The sequence below is a fragment of the Piliocolobus tephrosceles genome, chromosome 21, assembly GCF_002776525.5.
Source record: "Piliocolobus tephrosceles isolate RC106 chromosome 21, ASM277652v3, whole genome shotgun sequence".
NCBI lineage: Eukaryota > Metazoa > Chordata > Mammalia > Primates > Cercopithecidae > Piliocolobus > Piliocolobus tephrosceles.
Genome location: NC_045454.1, coordinates 20,724,489 through 20,746,307, shown reverse-complemented (window position 1 = coordinate 20,746,307; position 21,819 = coordinate 20,724,489). Strand labels below are relative to the sequence as shown.

At 42.7% G+C, this 21,819-nt stretch overlaps 1 protein-coding gene across 3 annotated transcripts in view; it reads left to right on the top strand.

The window, feature by feature from the left end:
• Nucleotides 1-2,736: 2,736 nt before the first annotated feature.
• The window catches only part of ZFP82 (ZFP82 zinc finger protein), a 25,409-nt gene continuing 6,326 nt past the window's right edge, over nucleotides 2,737-21,819 (top strand). Inside the window, exons 1-4 of one of the 3 annotated variants that reach the window (XM_023195823.3) lie at nucleotides 2,737-2,904; nucleotides 9,513-9,599; nucleotides 11,395-11,521; nucleotides 13,438-13,533. In XM_023195823.3, the coding sequence (XP_023051591.1) occupies nucleotides 9,591-9,599; nucleotides 11,395-11,521; nucleotides 13,438-13,533 (232 nt within the window). In that variant the 5' untranslated portion in view covers nucleotides 2,737-2,904; nucleotides 9,513-9,590. Of the gene's footprint in view, nucleotides 2,905-9,512; nucleotides 9,600-11,394; nucleotides 11,522-13,437; nucleotides 13,534-18,916; nucleotides 18,993-21,819 lie in introns of those variants that run through there. The other 2 variants (XM_023195824.3, XM_023195826.2) reach the window with 2 other exon arrangements.

Below are 21,819 nucleotides of genomic sequence, written 5' to 3'. Positions count from 1 at the left end.
GCTCATGCCTGTAATCTCAGCACTTTTGGGAGGCCCAGGCGGGTGGATCACCTGAGGTCAGCAGTTCGAGACCAGCTTAGTCAACATGGTGAAACTCCGTCTCTACAAAATACAAATATCAGCTGGGCATGGTGACATGCATCTGTATTCTCAGCTACTCTGGGGGCTGAGGCAGGAGAATTCTGGAATCTGGGAGGTGGAGGTTGCAGTGAGCCAAGATTCCACCACCGCACTCCAGCCTGGGTGACATAGCAAGACCCTATCTCAAAAAAAAAAAGCAAGAAAGAAAAAAGAAAGAAAGAAAAGAAAAAAAAGAAAAACAACAAAATAAGCTTATGCATTCATCAGTTGACTAAAATGTGACCAGATGCTTACAGGAAGCTAACCCTGTATTTCCCCTAGAAGCAGTGGAATGGTATGCACTAATTCCATGTTTGCAGCAAGTTTATAGACCATAACTACTGTGAACAGTGAGAACTGACTGTATTTTAGGATACGTGGGCCATCTGGTCTGTGTAACTACTCGAGTCTGTCCTTGTAGCTCAAATATAGCCATAGACAGTACACAACCAAGTACGGCTATGTTCCAATAAAACTTTTTTTTTTTTTTTTTTGAGACGGAGTCTCGCTCTGTGGCCCAGGCTGGAGTGCAGTGGCCGGATCTCAGCTCACTGCAAGCTCTGCCTCCCGGGTTTACACCATTCTCCTGCCTCAGCCTCCTGAGTAGCTGGGACTACAGGCGCCCGCCACCTCGCCCGGCTAGTTTTTTGTATTTTTTAGTAGAGACGGGGTTTCACCGTGTTCGCCAGGATGGTCTCGATCTCCTGACCTCGTGATCCGCCCGTCTCGGCCTCCCAAAGTGCTGGGATTACAGGCTTGAGCCACCGCGCCCGGCCCCAATAAAACTTTTTATTTATGGACACTGAAACTTGAAATGTATGATTTTTATACTTCATAAAATATTATCCTTTTCATTTTTTTATTATTTAAAAATATAGAAATGGAAAATATAGGAACAGGCCGGGCACGGTGGCTCACACCTGTAATCCCAGCACTTTGGGAGGCAGAGGTGGGCGGATCACTTGAGACCAGGAGTTTGAGACCAGCCTGGCCAACATGGTGAAACCCCATCTCTACTAAAAAAACAAAGATTAGCCAGGCATGGTGGCGGGCACCTGTAATCCCAGCTACTCAGGAGGCCGAGGCAGGAGAATCGCTGGAACCTGGGAGATGGAGGCTGCAGTGAGTCGAGATCGTGCCACTGCACTCTAGCCTGGGCAACAGAGTCTTGCTCTGTCTCAAAAAAAAAAAAAAAAAATATATATATATATACACACACACACACACACACACACACACCCATATATACCATTCCTATTTCCTTAGCTATACAACAACTGGCAGCAGGACAGATTTGGCCTGCAGGATATAGCTGCTCTAAAAGAACTGCAATCTGATATGTCAATTACTAGCTTTGTTGTTAGCAATAATATTGGTGTTGCAATTTTAAACTTTTTACAGCGATTTAGTCTAAAACTAATAAATATGTTAATATTGCTAGGAACCAAGATTTGTTAAAGAAAATAAACAGGAATATAAAAGGCAAGAATAAAACCCTGTGATGTTAAATTTAAATTAGTAATGTATGAACTCATGCTTTGGGTCTCTAGTTTCTTGCCCTGCTTTAATAAAGGGAAAACAGTGTCTGATCTAGAACCCAAGATATCTGACTCCATAATCCTGGGCTGTCTGATTTAGCCATACTGCTGCTTTTATTTTTTCTTAGTCTAGGTCTTCTCAAATCTTCCCTCACTTCCCCCTCAAAATCCCTAAGAAAGAAGGAATCTGGGGCAGAAGCAAATAAACTACTCTATGCCAGGAATCTCCTATAAAATCTTAATGTAAAAGTTAAGCTCATTTGCATTCTCCCCCATAATAAGCCTGTGATTAAATGCAAAATAAATACGTAATTTTAAAAAATGTGCTTTTCACCAAATCCTGCAGTCAAGCTGATGCTCTTGAGGATGCAACATTCCTCTCTCTGTTTCGGAGTTGAGGAGAGCCAGGCTCTGGGTCACAATCAATTATCCAGTCACTTCGTCACAGCCCCGCGGGCACACACCCACCACACAATCAGGGGCGTCGTTTCTCAGACACACACTGACTCACACGATCTCCAGGAAAGGTCCGAAGAGGAAAACAAACATCAAAAAAACCGCGCCACATTAAAGATTATCGTGGGTTATATACGCGCTCACAGAAACGCAAGCGCACGCACTCAGTCAACCGGGTGATCTCACAGTGGCCCACGGCACTCTCAGTCCTACGGAGAGTAGGTCTGTCACAAACCTCATCCCGGTCGTCCCCGAGTCTCCCGAGTCACATCGTCTCAAATCCCAACCAGCCACACCCAGTGAAAGAATCCCATTCAGGACCGTGCCAGGGACAGGACCGCGCCAGGGACAGACCCGCAGCGCCGTCCTCGCTCACAGAGCTCCCTAGTCGGCCCTATGGAGAGGCGGTCGCGGGCGCCCTTCTTTAACGCGCCAGCCATCTGTCCCCGCTCCCTTCCAGGCCCTGCCGCCCTGTCCCCAAGCGCTAAGGGACTCGAAGCGCAGCCTGGCTGGGACATGCCTAGCTCCGGCTCCCGATTCACACAGACTGTGGGGCTGCACCAGTGAGCCGACCCTTGAGACTGGCCGCGCCTGCGCACTCCGTGAGCGCGCCCGGCCCTCCCAGCAGCCTCCGCGCGCAGCCCGTTAGGCCCCGGGGATTGTGGCTCGACCTGGCCGCGGCTCCCTCCGTTCTGGCATCGCTGTGCCTCGGGTTCGCGCCCCGAGTGAGCAGTCCTGGCCCGAAGCGTCGGTCCTGGCAATCCGTAGGAAAAGCACTGCGGCACAGGGGGTAAGGAGAGGGAAGCGGGACCACTGCAGTATCGCAGAGCGGCGGGAGCCCGCGCCTCAGACCCGGGTGTGTGTGTCGTGGGCGTGACGGGGCTGGGGCTGGGACGTGACGGTGTCTGTGCGGCTGACTTGGGTGCAGAGCCTATTGTATGAGCGAAGGTTGTTGTGGCCGTGAAGTGCGTTACTGACCCCAGCATCCTCTGCCCACACTGGGCCCAGCTGCAGAGAAATAGCCCTTGGTTAGTTTCTGCGCGCCAGAAAAAAGACTCCCAGCAGAAAGGCACAGACTAGGCCGGGCCAGGTGGCTCACATCTGTAATCCCAGCGCTCTGGGAGAGCGAGGCGGGAGGATCGCTGAAAGCCAGGAGTTCGAGACCAGCCTGGGCAGCAAAGCGCAACTCCCATCTGTACCAGAAATTTAAAAAATGAGCCGGGTGTGGTGGCGCTCTCCTGTGGTCCCAGCTACTGGAGAGGCTGAGGCGGGAGGATGGCTTGAGCCTAGCAGGAGGTCGAGGCTGCAGTGAGCTATGATAGCACCAACTGCACTCCAGCCTGGGCAACAGCGGAACAAGGCTAAGACCCGACCTTGGGATAGGAATGTTAGAACTGAACGAGCCCCCGCTCCCGCCCATGCCTGCTCCTGAAGGGACTCCCACGCCACCTCCCCGCGGACCCGGACCCAGGCACGTACACTCACAGCTCTGAAGAGTCCAGCTGCAGGTTTCAGAACCACAGCATTGCTTCCAGGAAGCTATTGTGAACTCCAGTTCCAGCCCCGGGCATCCAGGACCCTGATCTTTCTTTGATACTGGGAAGAGTTAACAACACCCTCTCTCTTATGTTACTCTGGTTATGTGTGGATGGGCGGTGGCGGCATTGTGCCCTAATTTAACCATGCGAGGCTGGGCTGCAAGAAAAGCCAGGTTTCCTTCTTAGCCAGTCCTGCCCAACTCTTTAAGAAAAGGGGTCTGGGCCGGGCGCGGTGGCTCAAGCCTGTAATCCCAGCACTTTGGGAGGCCGAGACGGGCGGATCACGAGGTCAGGAGATCGAGACCATCCTGGCTAACACGGTGAAACCCCGTCTCTACTAAAAAATACAAAAATCTAGCCGGGCGAGGTGGCGGGCGCCTGTAGTCCCAGCTACTTGGGAGGCTGAGGCAGGAGAATGGCGTAAACCCGGGAGGCGGAGCCTGGAGTGAGCCGAGATCCCGCCCCCTCCACTCCAGCCCGGGCCACAGAGCGAGACTCCGTCTAAAAAAAAAAAAAAAAGAAAGAAAGAAAGAAAGAAAAAAAGGGGTTCGAGGGGGAGGAGGAATGATTTGCTGTTGCCTGTTTAAGTCAAGGTCGAGGCGACTGGGTGTTTCTGCTTTCTTCTGTGAAATGCATTCTTATTTCTTAGGACATGAGAATATTTGTTTCATTCTCCGTAAATGTCCTGTCCATTGAGTTGATACCTAGGTCCGCTCCCGAGAGCCTGTATGCACATACCCGTTTGGTGGATGTTTTTCATTACTTCTGTGGGCCTTCTTTTAATTACTATGTGTAAAGCTCTTAGAACAGAGATTAATAAAACATTTTGCAAGGATTATACATAATATAAAACTAGTTTCTTAGTGGAAAAAAAGATAAACAGTTGTTTACCACACTGTTCTCTCTGCTTTGGTATACTTTTGCTGAATTTAGGAATGTTACTTGATTGTGTTCATTCATAGAAGAATCTTGATAGTGAAAATAGCCCATCGTTTTGATGAAGAACAGTTTAAGAACTGATGGGTGTTACTTATTTGTGCCACGCTGTTGTTTATTTTCCCAAAACCCACTCATGTCACAGGCTTATAGAGTCACAATTTTCTTAACAACTAAAAGATATTCCCTCTTCACAACTCTGTTTTTAATTTTATTTGCATGAAAATAGTTTAATTGAGTGGGCGCAGTGGCTCATGCCTGTAATCCCAGCTACTAGGGAGGCTGAGGCAGAAGAATTGCTTGAACCCGTGATGCAGAGATTGCGGTGAGCCGAGATCCTGCTATTACACTCCAGTCTGGGTGACAGAGTGAGATTCTGGCTCCAAAAAAAAAAAAAAAAAAAAAGAAAGTCCTGGTTTAAGCTGCCAACTATTTTTAGTACTATTCAGAACAGATTTTCTCCATCCCCTACCACCCAGTCATCTTCACTCTATAATAATAAAATTTAAATTGCCCGTAGTCTCACCGTGCAGAGTAAATATTACTATTCTAATGTTTGTTTTTCCATTTTTTTCTGTGCACTTGTGCACATGTGTTTGTTTTCCAAAATAGAAACACAACAATTGATCATTTAAGGAGACAAAGACTCTCCAACACTTTGTTTGAAAAACAAAAAAGAGGTTGGGCGTGGTGGCTCACGCCTGTAATCCCAGCACTTTGGGAGGCCAAGGCCTGTGGATCACCTGAGGTCGGGAGTTCGAGACCAGCCTGACCAACATGGTGAAACCCTGTCTCTACTAAAAATACAAAATTATGCCGGGCACGGTGACTCACGCCTGTAATTCCAGCACTTTGGAAGGCTGAGGCGGGTGGATCACAAGGTCAGGAGGTCGAGACTATCCTGACTAACACAGTGAAACCCCGCCTCTACTAAAAAAATACAAAAAATTAGCCGGGCGTGGTGGCGGGCACCTGTAGTCCCAGCTACTGGGGAGGCTGAGGCAGGAGAATGGTGTGAACCCAGGAGGCAGTGTTGCAGTGAGCCCAGATCGCACCACTGCACTCCAGCCTGGGTGACAGAGCAAGACTCCGTCTCAAAAAAAAAAAAAAAAAAAAATTATTAAAGATAATTTATCAGCAAATACCAAATTTTTGAAGATAATTTTAAAATAATGGAATGAGGGGTATGTAATGTTTTTCACTGAATTTAGTGCTTACAGTAAGCCATTTAAGTGCTTGATGTATTATGTTCTTAACCTTCACAACAACCCTGTAAGGTGGGTACTGTTGATTCCTTAATTTATCTCTGAGGAAACTGAGACACTGAAAATTAATGTGTCCAAATTCTCACAGTTAATAATTCCTAGAGCTCTGTTCATATCCTGAATCTTGACAACAAAGCCTGTATTTTTAATAAATGAGAATCTGCCACCTCCCAACATTGTACATGTTCTTTTAGTCTGACTCCCATAGCTAGTAATTTATCATGAATATCTTCCTTCTTTAATTAATATGGACCAATGCCATCAATCATAATTGCATAATATGCTATAATATAGTGGAACATCATTTATTCAACTTGTTGCCTACTGTTAGATACTTGATTTCAGGTTGTCGTAAATTATTATTATTTTTTGAGACGGAATCTCTCTCTGTTGCCCAGGCTGAAGTGCAATGGTGCAATCTCGGCTCACTGCAACTTCCGCCTCCCAGGTTCAAGTGATTCTCCTGCCTCAGCCTCCCAAGTAGCTGGGATTACAGGTGTCCGCCGCCATGCCCAGCTAATTTTTGTATTATTAGTAGAGATGGAGTTTCATCATGTTGGCCAGGCTGGTCTCAAACTGTTGACCTCAAGTAATCTACCCGCCTCGGCCTCCCAAAGTGTTGGTTACAGGTGTGAGCCACTGCGCCCAGCCAGTAAATTATTCTTGATGAACTCTCTTGTAATACATCTTTGTATACTTTTACAAATATTTCCTAATGATAAATTCCTAAAAGTGGAATTTCTGGGTTGAATTATGAGACATTTATAAAGTACTCACAATATGCCAGATCCTGTGCCAGTCCTCAGGGGAAATACAGTGACCGAAATGACATGGTTGGTATCCTTAGGTTGTTTGTTATCTTTCAAGGTAGATAAGCCTATGCAAGAATAAGACTGAGATAGGTGAGGTAAAGGTCATTGAAGAAGTCAGATGGCATGGCTTGAGAGGTGATGGGAAGGAGACAGCTGATTATAGCAAGCATTGTCAGGTTACGGCCAAATAATACCAAACTCATGGGGTTCCTATGGGGTAATGGATTTTATGTAATAAGCATATGCCTTATAGTTTTTATTCTCATGATGTTGATGCAAATGAACAGGACAAGAAGATTCAGCAACTCCTAGGAGGGCCTCATGGCTAAAACAACTCTTCGAGAAGCAAAACAAAAGCTTGGTCAAGAAGTCATGAGACGTAGCAGCAGTGAAACAAGGCATTAATTGAAGATGTGTAGCCACGTTTATATAAGTAGAACTCCAACATACATGAGCACACTTAGAAATCGTGGAGTCGGTTCAGATTTTGGGAGCTGAAATCAACAAAACCAGTAAAAACATAGCAGCGTTTTTTAGGATATTGAGTTTTTTCTCCAAGTTCAAGGGATGACTACTTTAAAAAGTATCTCTTTAATCTATTTAAAGAACGTTTTCCACTATGCCAAGTTAAAATCCATATTTCAAATATATATATGATCATGTAGAATCATGAAATAAATGTAAGCAAAAAGAAAATCAAGATCATTATGTATTGATGCCTCTCAGTGTTTCTTTGTGCTGATTTGTATGTATACTTTACAGATGTCCTCATAATGTTCATTTTATTTTTCTAAGAGATTATATGTCTTTAATATTTTATATGTCCTTGTGTATTTTCTAAAACTTAGCATTTAGAGATTCATACACACACACACACACACACACACACACGTGCACATGCTCTCTCTCTCTCTCTCATCTGTTTTTGCTGTACCTTAACAGGATCATACCACTCACAACTGTTACTGCATTCTTCACTCAACAAACTGTACTGAACATATTTCCATCTTTCCAGTTAAAGAGCTACATCATCATTTTTTAAAATGGCAGCAGTTTGTTTTACTCTATGGATGCTTTATGATTTATTTAACCTGTTTTCTATTGAAGGACATTTAGGTTCTTTCCAGCTGTTTTCCATTATGAACAATAGCCACATACTCTTACACATACCTTTGATCATATGTACAATTATTTTTTTAATCCCCGAAGTAGAATTTCTGAATCAAAGAGTGTGTATGGTTTAAATGCTGCTCGTACATACTTTAAAATCTACACAGTCTGCAGTATACTGGTTATAATGTTGATTTGCTCTCATGCTTACTAATATGGGCATCAGTACCAGATACCTGTTGGCAAGTTGATGTGTTATTTTTATTTTATTTTATTTTATTTTTAGTGAATCATGCATGCCAGTTTTCTCTCACTGGAATAGAAATTCTGGGTTTCAGAGAAAAGAGCTAGAGTTGAAGGAAAGCTGACTCTGTGGTTAGATAAATGATTCCAAATGCAGCTTTGCTACTCTTAAACTGCATTTCTACAAGTGATTTTATTTCCTTTTTTTTTTTTCTCAAGACGGAGTCTCGCTCTGTCTCCCAGGCTGGAGTGCAATGGCGCAATCTCGGCTCACTGCAACCTCCGCCCCCACCAAGTCCAAGCAATTCTCCTGCCTTACCCTCCCCAGTAACTGGGATTACAGGTGTCTGCCACCACACCCAGCTAATTTTTGTATTTTTAGTAGAGACAGGGTTTTACCACGTTGGTCAGGCTGGTCTCGAACTCCTGACCTCAGGTGATTCACCTGCCTCGGCCTCCCAAAGTGCTGGGATTATAGGCATGAGCCACCACACCCAGCCCAAGTGGTTTTCTCTTCATGTGAATTTCTGATCCATTGCATGGATAGAATAATTATTGTGCTAAAGAGCCATCCTGAGTATAGAGTTAATATATATAAAACAGGCCAGGTACGGTGGCTCACATCTGTAATCCCAGCACTTTGGGAGGCCAAAGCGGGCAGATCACGAGTTCGAGACCAGCCTGGTCAATATGGTGAAACCCCGTCTCTACTAAAAATACAAAAATTAGCCGGGTGTGGTGGTGCACGCCTGTAGTCCTAGCTACTCGGGTGGCTGAGGCAGAAGATTCGCTTGAACCCAAGAGCTGGAGGTTGCAGTTAGCCAAGATTGTGCCACTGCACTCCAGCCTGGGCAATAAGAGAGAGACTCAGTCTCAAAAAAAAAGAAAAAAATATATATATTTATATATGTATGTATATATACACACATACACACACACATATAACACCCAGCATACGGGAATTCTTGATAAATAGACATTTGTTATTGTCAAATGACCAAGACCATGAGTCCATGCCTGTTCAGCCTAGGTTGTAAGAAAGAGAATGGCAAATGAATTCATCCTAGAAGACAATGTGGATGATTCTGATTCTGACTGGAAAGAGAGAGTGATGAGCCCGGAGGATTTTGAAAGTTGTTCTGACTGCAAGCAGGGTTGCCAGTGCAGCAATTTTGTGGTGGTAATGGCTGCCAGGCTTGGTCTTTATGAATTTTTCTCTTTGTGTCTGGTGAATCTAAACAGACCTATGAAACTTTGAAGGAGGAAGATTGTGGTTTAGATGATATGGCCCCTTATCAGCCCTGGAATTAGCAACGGATTAGACTCGTCCAGGCTCCCTCAAATTTCTCTCTGCCTATGTGTGTGTGCACGCGTGTGCGTTGGGGGGGCTGTGGTGGAGAGATCAGAAGAGAGGGGAAAGGTCATAGTAACTCAAGTCATTTGGGGATTTCTGAGGTCCATCTGATCTCATGGCCTTGTTTTTCCTCCTCCTAGATCAGCCTCTGTGAACTCGGTGCTTCTCCTGGCAAGTAAACCCCAAGGAGGACTGACCAGTTCTTGAATTTCTATACCATGGCCCTTGTAAGTGTTTTTCTCCTTCTGGGAATACTATCATGTTAAGGTCCTGTCACCATTTTTTTATCCTGAAACTTCCTAACTGGAAGAACCTTCTTCCAGTTCTTCCATATCCAGTGGCAGGTAAACCACAATGCTTGTCCTATGAACACTCTTTATTTTAGTCATTGTTCTTGTATTTGTTGAACTAATCATTCAGCGTCTCCTATATGTGCTCAGTCTTCTGCTAAAAGCTGCGATGGAGGAAAAATGAAATCTCTTAAATATTTGACCAGTCTTTGTGAGTTGATAAGAGAGGATGGGCCCATTTAGCCATTTATAGGAAAACTGAACTTTTCCAGACTGGAGTTTTCCAAGTACGTAAGATAAGGGTCGTGGCTGGGCATGGTGGCTTGCACCTGTAATCCCACCCATTCAGGAGGCTGACATGGGAGGGTTGCTTGAGCCCAGGAGTTCGAGGCTGCAGTGAAGCTATGGCTGTGCCACTGTACTCCAGCCTGGGTGACAGAGAAAGACCCTGTCTCTTAAAAAAAAAGAAAAAGTTAAAAAACAAAAAGGTAAGAGTTGCTGTTAGTTGGCCTCAGCCTCAGTATATCATAAGATCTCATGCTCTGTGAGGCTTTTAGGACTGATTAGGGGTGTGGCTAGGTCTTACATACAGAGAGATCTGAGATCTTCTCTTGGAATTCCTGAGTTACACAGGAACAAGATTCAATTTTTGGTTGAACAGGATGTGCTGGTCTAGAATGACATCTTTGTGATACTGGATTATGCTGTATCAGTATCCTTGAACTCAGGAATCAGGAAGGCATAAGGTGAGGGATGGAGAGTGATAACATGTGAGAAGGTAATCCAGGTACATAAGTAGTCATGTTAACTCCCAGAATTGAGGAGGATCTTAAGGTTTTGTCCAATCAAAATATCTAAGTATAGAAGAATGATTAAATCTCACATATGCATTGTATAGACTATTATACAACCAAATTTTTTTTTTTTTTTTGAGATGGAGTTTTGCTTTTGTTGGCTGGGCTGGAGTGCAATGGTGCCATCTTGGCTCACCAAAAACTCTGCTTCCTGGGTTCAAGCGATTCTCCTGCCTTAGCCTCCCGAGTAGCTAGGATTAGAGGTGTGCGCCACCAGGCCCAACTAATTTTGTATTTTTAGTAGAGACAGGGTTTCTCCTGTTGGTCAGGCTGGTCCTGAACTCCCGACCTCAGGTGATCCTCCCACCTCGGCCTCTCAAAGTGCTGGGATTACAGGCGTGAGCCACAGTGCCTGTATATACAACCAATTTTTAACAGTCATAATTAGAAAAATGCTTATGATATGATCTGCTTCTAGGACAAACTTAGAAGACATTCTCTAATTGCATTTAGATCCTTTTCTAAAATAAAGATATTATACGGAGGGAGACTTTAAAAAACAATCAGTTATTTAAGGAGAAAGAGGTGGAAGAACTCACCTTCCTTGGGAATTTATGAGGGAGACATAGTAGGCAAAGGCTTATATACAGTATTTCATTTAATTGGAAAACTGATTTTTTTTTCTTTCCCAGGCATGTCTAGATTAAGATTTGCCAGAGTATAAGAGACTGTGTCTGTAGCAACAGGATCCTTCAGGAACCCAAGCACTTTGCTTCAGGCACACTCATTTCCTGACTCGCTGTGTTGCAGGCTTCCAGCCCGAGCCTGTTTTCTTACCATATGGTCCACTTCCTGCAATATCTCTTCCCTCTTTTCTCCTTCTATCTTAAAATACATTTTCTTCCATTTCATTTATAATGTGTGGTTTGTCATTTCAGCGATCAGTGATGTTCAGTGATGTATCCATAGACTTCTCTCCGGAAGAGTGGGAATACCTGGACTTGGAACAGAAGGACTTGTACAGAGATGTGATGTTGGAGAACTACAGCAACTTGGTCTCACTGGGTAAGGTCAACTGCTTCTAGGAATTTAGACTCTGTTCTCTGTAACATCAACTTTTGCCTCTGGAAATTTCAAGAGTATCTTTTAGGAAACTATCTAAATTTTTGCTCCACTTTCTAAAGGGAACACTTTGAGCTTTATTTCACTGGAAGTGAGCACCTTCATTAAGCACATCCACCCTCCCCATCCTTAAGTAGCCCTTGGGCCTTCCTTAATAACGAAGGGGCTGGGTTTGAGATCTTTGTGATTTGTAGCCTCACCAGTGTCAAAGAAAACAAGTTTTACTTTGTGTTTGGATTCAGAATTACTTTAGATGTTTTTTGTTGCTTGTTGGTATATTTGTAAGGGAAATAGCTAGATCCTGTTTATTGAGTTTGCTCTATCGAAAGAATACATATGATTTATGTAGTGGTAAAATGGATCAACAGCATCTATTTACAATTCAAGAGGACTCATACCTTTCATTAATAAACAAACATATTCAGTTTTACCAGTGTTACCTACTTTTATGATTGAAAATTTAAAACGTAAGAATTTTGTTCATGTGTTTTATTGCACAGCAAGATGAGTATAGTTAATAATAATGTGTATTGTATATTTCAAAATGGCTACAAGAGAGTGTTTTTAATGTCCTCACTACAAAGAAAAGAAATAATAAATATTTGAGGTGATGGATATGCTAATTGCCGTGATTTGCTAATTCCACAATAACATGTATCAAAACATCACATTGTAGCCTATAAATATATACAATTATTAGTCAAAAGACAAAATAATTATTAGTGAGTATATGGAAAAACTGGAACCCTCATACATTACAGTGGGAATGTAAGATGTTAAAGATACGACCCTGTAATTCTTCTCCTAAATGTTTACTCAAGAGAAATAAAAACATGTGTCTATACAAAGATGTATAAGTATTCACAGCAGCATTATTCACAATGTCTAAATAAATGGATAACTATAATATGGCACAGTCATACAACAGACTATTCATTGAAGGACCAAACTACTGATACATGTTATAGCATGCAAGAATATCAAAAACACGATGCTAAGTGAAAGAAGCCAGATGCAAAAGATTACATATTATATGATTCTGTTTATATAAAATGTCCAGAAAAAGCAAATCTGTAGAGACAAAAAGAAGATCAGTGGATGGCCTGGGGCTGGGAGTAGGAATGAGGATTGACTGCCAGTGACCAGCAGGGATGTTTGGGGGATGATGGAAATATTCTAAGTGTTGGTTGTGGTGATGTTTGCACAACTCTGTAAATTTACTAAAAATCATTGAACTGTACACTTAAAACAGGTAGATTTTATGTTACATAAATTATATTGCAGTAAAGCTGTTAAAATCCAAGAACTTTACATTTAATTTAACATTGTTTGAATATCCAAGAAATAATAATACATCTCCTAGGAAGCTTATTTTTCCTCTCAGCAAAAGAAGAATAACCAATAGCTAATGAAATAAGAATAGTGTTTGGTATATACTCTAGGCAATGTTTAGATACAGACATATATTAATATAGTATTAACAATAATCATAGAAGATAGGTACTATGATTATCCCTATTTTATAGGGAAGGAAAAGGTAGCATAGAAGTAACTTGCCCAAGGCCACACAACTGGGATGTGGTTCAGGCAGGATTTGCACCCAGCAGTCTGTGATCTCAGCCACTATTGCCTCTGAAGAAGAAACACTTATATGAATATAGATTTTGAAAAGATTTTTTCATTCCTTCTCTAATCTCTATTTATTGTGTAACCTTAATGTACATGTTTTTAAAACATCTTTCACTTCTTTGTTTTGCCTTATCAATTACTGTTGTGACATATAATTTAACCAAGACTGAATCAAAGTAATTTTGATTTAGTTTTTATTTTCATGTACCTTATATTCCTTTTCTTCTAAGCAGGATGCTTCATTTCTAAACCAGATGTGATTTCCTTATTGGAGCAAGGAAAAGAGCCTTGGAAAGTTGTGAGGAAAGGAAGAAGACAGTATCCAGGTGAGGGCCAGTTGGACAGGAAGAAGCCATCACCACAGGGAGCCCCAGATGGTTGGGGAAGAGGCACGTCCTTATGTTGTTTAGAAAGCCCTCTTGAAAGGTCTGTGGCCCAAGGAGGAAAGGTCTGCGGCCCAAGGAGGAAAGGTCTGCAACCTGGGGAGCAAATTAAGGTCTTAGATGGGCGGTACTAAAATAACCACTTATTTGTCCCATTTACCACTCTTCTTTTTTATTATTGTTCTCTCTAGTTTTCCTCCTCTTTGATGGAACTGAGGGGTGGGGTGGTGCTCTCTTTGGCTCACTGTTGACAACCATTGTATATTTTGATTCAGTTGCTTTCCTCTTTTGCATTTTTTTTTTTTTTTTCCAGAGATGGAATTTCGCTCTTGTTGCCAGGCTAGAGTGCAATGGCATGATCTCGGCTCACTGCAGCCTCCGCCTTCTGGGTTCAGCGATTCTCCTGCCTCAGCCTCCTGAGTAGCTGGGTTTATAGGCACGTGCCACCGTGCCTGGCTAATTTTTATATTTTTAGTAGAGACAGGGTTTTGCCATGTTGGCGAGACTGGTCTTGAACTCCTGACCTCAGGTGATCCGCCTGCCTCAGCCTCCCAAAGTGCTGAGATTACAGATGTGAGCCACCTTGCCCGGCCCCTCTTTTGCATTTATAGTGTCAGCTGAAGAATGACAAAGTTCATACATTTGGAAAGGAGAGCTTTATTTTGCATAAAGGGTTGCAGCTTGCAAGGTGGTTATTCTGACAGACTGGGAAGTGTAGCCTAGGCTTCTGCCCAGAGGCAGGCACTTCAAGGGAGGTAGAAGGTAAGACAGAAACATGTGCTGAATGTTAGCCAAGTATACATGTTCAACACGCTACAGGAGGAGCTATGAATACTCAGGAGGGAGACTGTACACATGCATATTAGGTTAACATAAGTCCTATGATCACTTTAGCGTAGAGATTTAACATTTAAATGCATTATAAGTAGGACCTATACATTAAAAGGGTAAATGTAGGACACAAGTCCATGATCTGTGTATCCTTGGGAGACCAGTCAAAACCAGTCCAAGGCTATAAGTTGTTTATCAAGAAGAAGCTGTGGACTGGAATAGCTGTTATGTTGGAACCATAAAAACAGGAGTGTGGAGTGGTGGGGGAGTGTTCTGATGAAGTAAACGAAAGTCTTTCAGCCTTTGATTTTCTCAAGCTGACTTTTGAGAAAATCTAATGATCAGAAAGGTGAAAGGGATTGGAAGCAAATGGGTCATGACCAGCCTTCTGTTCTGCCATGTGCCATGACTAGGAACTTAAAGTTTGGGGGTCTTTAGCCAAAAAAGGGTCCTTCAGTCTGTTGGGGTTTAGGACTTTTACTTCGGTCTTTAATAAATAGATAGGTGGCCTCGGAGCTGGGCAGTGTCGTAGGCACTATCAGTGCAGTGGTAAACAACCAATCAAGTTTCTATCCCACCGAATTTACGTTGTAATAAGAAAAACGTAATACCTGTAAATAAATAGGAAATACAATGTCAGGTAATGAGAGTGCTATAACAAAAAGTAAGCAGAGTAAGGGGATGGAGATGTGTGATGGGAAGACTATTTTAGTTATCAGAGAAGCCTTTTTTCCCCATCTTTTCTCATAAATTATTAAAGGAAAATAAAAGACTACAAAAACGGTATGCTTGATATTATAATCATATGTGTGTTATCAGCAACTAAAGTTTCGTATGAATTATTCTAGAAGATAGCTCCTAGATCACAGAATATCATTCTTTTTTTTTGTTGAGACAGAGTCTCGCTCTGTCGTCTAGGCTGGAGTGCAGTGGCCGGATCTCAGCTCACTGCAAGCTCCACCTCCTGGGTTGATGCCATTCTCCTGCCACAACCTCCCTAATAGCTGGGACTACAGGCGCCCGCCACCTCACCCGGCTAGTTTTTTGTATTTTTTTAGTAGAGACGGGGTTTCACCGTGTTAGCCAGGATGGTCTCGATCTCCTGACCTCATGATCCGCCCGTCTCGGCCTCCCAAAGTGCTGGGATTACAGGTTTGAGCCACCGCGCCCGGCCGGCCAGAATATCATTCTTACTTGCTTTTTCCATTGATGTATCCATCTATCTTCACATTAAGAAGAAATATGGATATAGTAGACTCTAGAGAGCATGATCTCATTATCTTTCGTTTACCTTGTCTAGGTGCTGTTTTCATCTCTCTTTGCAGCTCTTGTTTCAAATTTATTTATTTATTTATTTTTTTTTTTGAGACGGAGTCTCGCTCTGTTGCCCAGGCTGTAGTGCAGTGGTGCGATCTCGGCTCACTGCAAGTTCCACCTCCCGGTTTCTCGCCATTCCTCCTGCCTCAGCCTCCCGAGAAGCTGGGACTACAGGCGCCTGCCACCATGCCCGGCTAAGTTTTGTATTTTTTTTTAGTAGAGTCAGGGTTTCACCACGTTAGCCAGGTTGGTCTCGATCTCCGACTTTGTGTTCTGCCCGGCTCGGCCTCCCAAAGTGCTGGGATTCCAGGCATGAGCCACTGCACCCAGCTATGCCTGTCTAATTTTTATAGTAGAGATGGGGTTTAACCATGTTGGTCAGGCTGGTTTCGAACTCCTGACCTCATGATCCACCCATTTTGGCCTCCCAAAGTGCTGGAATTGCAGGCGAGAGCCACCGCACCCGGCCACAAAAGCCTTTAAAAATGTTTTTATACAGAGACATCTGTTGTAATTTTGTATGTTCTCTGTATATTCAGGTCTGGATGAGGACACTTATTTTAGGGTACTAGTTCTTATTTTATAACCATAGGGCCATTTCAGTGCCTACACTGTTTGTAATGTTCTATCTTCTGACTTAACCTTCTACCAAAAGAAAGAAAAACATGCTTTTTCCCTCTAATCTCTAATCTTTTTTTTAATTTAAATTTTATTTTATTTTATTTTATTTTTTTTTTTGAGATGGAGTCTCGCTCTTTTGCCCAGGCTGGAGTGCAGTGGCGTGATCTTGGCTCACTGCAAGCTCAGCCTCCCGGGTTCACGCCATTCTCCTGCCTCAGCCTCCTGAGTAGCTGGGACTACAGGCACCTGCCACCACACCTGGCTAAATTTTTTGTGTTTTTAGTAGAGACAGGGTTTCACCATGTTAGCCAGGATAGTGTCTATCTCCTGACCCTGTGATCCGCCTGCCTCGGCCTCCCAAAGTGCTGGGATACAGGCGTGAACCACCGTGCCCGGCCCCCTAATCTATTTTAAAATTCACATTCAGGTAATTAAGTGACATCTACAATTATTAATACTCAAAATGTAATGCAGATGTTTCAAGTGAATAAGATAATATCCATTTAGTCAGGAAGCATTTCACCAAAATAATAACTGTTGGCTCAGAGTTAGAGATCTTAAACAAGACTATGTATTTTTTTTTTCTTTCTTTTCTATTCTTCCTTTAAGAAAGTTTGATTAAACTATAAATAACGTGCCTTCAGAAAAGTGGACAAATGACTTTCTTGAGGTGATATTTGAAAAGAGACATGAAGTAAGGGCTCAAGACATGTCATTTCTGGGAAAAGGGCATTATGAGCTGATAGAAAAGGTCTGAGTGGGGCGTTGGCCTTGCTTGTCTGAGGAATAACAAAGACGGCCATTATGGTCAGAGCAGGGAAAGGGAAAGTAACAAGATGAGATCAGAGTTAGGCAAGGACCTGGTAATGTAATCACTAAGAGAAACTGAAAGCCACAGGCTGCTTGTGTTCTAAAATGATTTCTCTAGTTGAGTGCAAAAGCAGGAAGCACCAATACGGAGGCAGTTTCAGTTTTTGAGTTAGACAGGGAGGTGGTTTGGATAAGAATAGTATTGTTAGGAAGTAGTAGGAAGCTGTTAGGCTCATGATGTGTTTGAAGGCACTGTCAAAAGAACATGCTGATAGGATTATAAGTGAACTAAGTGGGAAGGAGTGATATAAAAGGAGAAGAAATGGGTGTTGGCTTAAACAACTGGGTTAATAGAAGCAGAATTTACTGAAGTGGGAAGATAGGAAGAGCAAGTTGGAAAGTTGACACTAAGAGTTTCTGTTTAAGATATTTTAAGTTTGATATGATTATTATCTGTCCACTTTGAGATGTTGCGTAGGCAGTTGAATATGTATACCCGGAACTCGGAGAGATTACAGCCGGGTTTATGTTTGGCTGTCTTGATGGTTGGAATTTACATTCATGGGTCTGGATGTGACCAACTAGGGAAGGCAGGCAGGTAAAATAAAGCTGATAAGGAGAAGCGGCCTGAGAACTGACTCATGGGTCACTTTACCATGTAGACCTTTGAAAGAGGGAAAGAGGGACAACAAAAGATAAAGAAGGAGCAGCCATTGAGATAAAATAAAAATAAAGCAAATGTTTCACCATGGAGGGAGTAGAGAATAAGGACTGAGAATTGACCCCAGGTTCTAGCAAGATGGAGAATCCTGGTGAGCTTGTCAAGAAAGATTTCAGGCCGGGCGCGGTGGCTCAAGCCTGTAATCCCAGCACTTTGGGAGGCCGAGACGGGCGGATCACGAGGTCAGGAGATCGAGACCATCCTGGCTAACACGGTGAAACCCCGTCTTTACTAAAAATACAAAAAAAAAACTAGCCGGGCGAGGTGGCGGGCGCCTGTAGTCCCAGCTACTCCAGAGGCTGAGGCAGGAGAATGGCGTAAACCCAGGAGGCGGAGCTTGCAGTGAGCTGAGATCCGGCCACTGCACTCCAGTCCGGGCGACAGAGCGAGACTCCGCCTCAAAAAAAAAAAAAAAAGAAAGATTTCAGTGGAGTCAGGATGAAAGCCCGAGTGGAGTGACTTGATGAGAGAAGGGTTGGTGAGGCAGTAATGAGAATGAATATAAGACAACTCTTTGGAGGAATTATGTATGAAGGGAAGCTGGGAAATAGGGTTGGCAGTTACACTGGGCATATGTGTTAAAAAGCAGTGTCAGTGTATTTTATGACATTAGGGCATGTTTGTGTGCTCATGGGAATGATTCTATGGGTGGAGGAAATCAATACAGTAGAGAAAGGGCATAATTGTGGGAGCACTGTCCTCCAGTGGGACAGGATCCAGTGGGACAGGAGTGGGAAAGGATCCAATGAGTAAGGGGGAATAAAAGGGAAAACAGTGTAGTTACGTGTGCAGGTAGGTTGGTGAGGATGGTGGAGAGAAGACAGCTTATTCTGTTGCTGTTTTCTCAGTGAAATAAGAAAGATCAATAGAATGTGAGAGCGTCAATGGAATATCATTAGCATTCAGTATGGGCTTATTCAGGATGTGATTAAAATTGATTCTCCGAAGTACAGTTCCTTAGATGTCAGGTTTTATTATTTTCAGATCTTTGTACATTGTCCGTGTGTTGAAATGCAAATAGGACTTCCTTGGAACCAAATCTTATGTATTCCAGACTTCTTGTTTCAACAAAGTAAGATGGTCGATACAGTGCCCAAATAGAGTAAGTCTAAGTGATTTATGTGACATTTTCTGTTTAATTAAAGGTGGTTCTCTGCAAAGAGGAATCACATTTATGATTTTTTATATTTATATATTTTTACCTGATCAAAAAAAGGACTTTTCTACATTCTCATCAGAAGTGTTTAATAGACTAGAAATCCTTTGATCCAACAGATTTGGGACTGGTAATAGGTCTGTTAGTCATAAAAAAAAAAATGGGTCATATATTTTATGTACATACCATGAAAGTATTATTTTAACTTAGAACATTCAAATGTATGTCTCTTTGCCAGTATTTTTGATAGTGTCCAAGTCTTCCTTTCCATTGTCTCATTGTATTCCATTTTTCATCTAAATCACACACATAATACAAAGTCTATTATTTCCAGTTTTATTTATTTATTTTTTAAATTTATTTATTTTTTTTGAGACGGAGTCTCGCTATGTCGCCTAGGCTGGAGTGCAGTGGCCGGATCTCAGCTCACTGCAAGCTCCGCTGCCTCCCGGGTTCACGCCATTCTCTCGCCTCAGCCTCCCAAGTAGCTGGGACTACAGGCGCCCGCCACCTCACCCGGCTAGTTTTTTGTATTTTTTAGTAGAGATGGGGTTTCACCGTGTTAGCCAGGATGGTCTCGATCTCCTGACCTCGTGATCCGCCCGTCTCGGCCTCCCAAAGTGCTGGGATTACAGGCTTGAGCCACCGTGCCCGGCCTAGTTTTATTTATTTTTAAAGTAGAATAGGAATCAAACTTGCAGTATGAGTACAGAATACTTCTTGATTGTTATGTTTTCTTTCATTTTTTACTATTGTGTTTCCTACACTTAATTTTCAACAGCTGAAATTTTTAGCAATCTGTATTTATCACCAGTTTTCCAAAGTGTTCAATTTTGTTTTCATAGAATCAGTTGTTTCCTCATTGTTATTTGTGAGTTTACACTCATGAATTTATTTAACATTTATTAAATTAGATACTTTCAGGAAAAAAGTGAAACGCACCTAAACTTGTTTGGAACAAACATAGTTGCCTCTCGTGAGGTGGGGTGCTTTGACACCTGGGCCTGCGACTGTGGCTGTATCCCCAGGACATGACCAGCCACTGACCTGTCTCTGATACCCTAACCCCTTGTCTGTTGCCTCCTCTGGAGGTGAACAGTAGTAATTGCTGTCTGGCCTTGGAGAGGTAACCTGAGGGTTAAGTATATCTGACCACTTTGAACACAGCAGTTACCCTGTGTTTTGCCACTGTCTCCACACCTGATTCTTGTTCAGCAACTTCTTAATATGACCACCCTTGGTGGGACACCCTTAGCTTCTGTGCAGGAATCTCTTCCTTGTGATTTGGTGTATGATTTCTTCAATATACCCAATGCTAAATACTTTGTGAGTGTTTCAAAGTTTTCCTCATAAAAGTTATCCATATATTTTAAATTTTTGTAAGTATTATGAGTGAGATCTTTCCCCTCATACTTTATTGTTAAGTGTATATTCAAAGGTTGTTGTTTGTATTTTGATTTTGATATAAAATCAAATTTTTTTGACTTTATAAATTTTCTTTCTAAATTTTGTTGCCATTTATAATATTTAAACCTTTGAGTTTTCCAATGAGACAGGCATATCCTTTGGAAATAGAGTTTTACCTGTAATTCTTCTACCTCTGATTTTTTTCCTGATTTTTTGTGTTGACTAATAACTCTAATACTACATCATTAATAGTAGTGGTAATGTTAGGCAAATTGCCTTTTTGGTAAGATAATATATACTTTATCATTTAGGGAAATATCATTACTGTTCCATTGAGCTTTTTTAAAAAAATCGGGAACATGAGGCAGGAGGATTGCTTGAGCCCACGAGTTAGAGGCAGCAGTGAGCTGTGATTGCACCACTGCACTCCAACCTGGGTGACAGCGGGAGATGCTGTTTCTTGGGAAAACAAATTCAGGAACAGTTCTGGTCTTTTTTTAGTTACCTTTTCAGCATCTATGGAATTGATTGTGTGATTTTTTTTTTTTTTTCTCCTTCGCTGTGCTGGTATGTTAAATTGTCCATATCGAACCATTAAAACATTCTTCTTCTTCTCTTTTTTGTTTTTTTTTTTTTTTTTTGAGATGGAGTTTCACTTTTGTTGCCCAGGCTGGAGTGCAGTGGCACGATCTTGGCTCACTGCAACCTCTCTGCCTCCTGGGTTGAAGTGATTCTTCTCCCAAGTAGCTCCGGGTAGCTGGAACTCAGCTCTTCCCAAGTAGCTGGGACCACAAGCGTGCGCCACCACACCCTGCTAACTTTTGTATTTTTAATAGAGACAGGATTTCACCATATCGGCCAGGCAGGTCTCGAACTCCTGACCACCCACCTTGGCCTCCCAAAGTCTTGGGATTGGTGGATCCCAATTGATCCACCCACCTTGGCCTCCCAAAGTGTTGGGATTACAGGTGTGAGCCACTGCGCCCGGCCTAAAACATTCTTGTAATAAACACCCCTTGGGTTTTTCAGTGTGCTGTTTTATTAGATATTTAGAATTTTTTCCTCAGTGTTCAGAAAATTGGTGTGTAGTTTTCTTTTTTTTTTTTTTTTTTTCTTTTTTTTGAGACGGAGTCTTGCTCTGTCGCCCAGGCTAGAGTGCAGTGGCCGGATCTCAGCTCACCGCAACTTCTGCCTCCTGGGTTCACGCCATTCTCCTGCCTCAGCCTCCCGAGTGGCTGGGACCACAGGCGCCCACCACCTCGCCCGGCTAATTTTTTGTATTTTTAGTAGAGACGGGGTTTCACCGTGTTAGCCAGGAGGGTCTCGATCTCCTGACCTCGTGATCCGCCCGTCTCGGCCTCCCAAA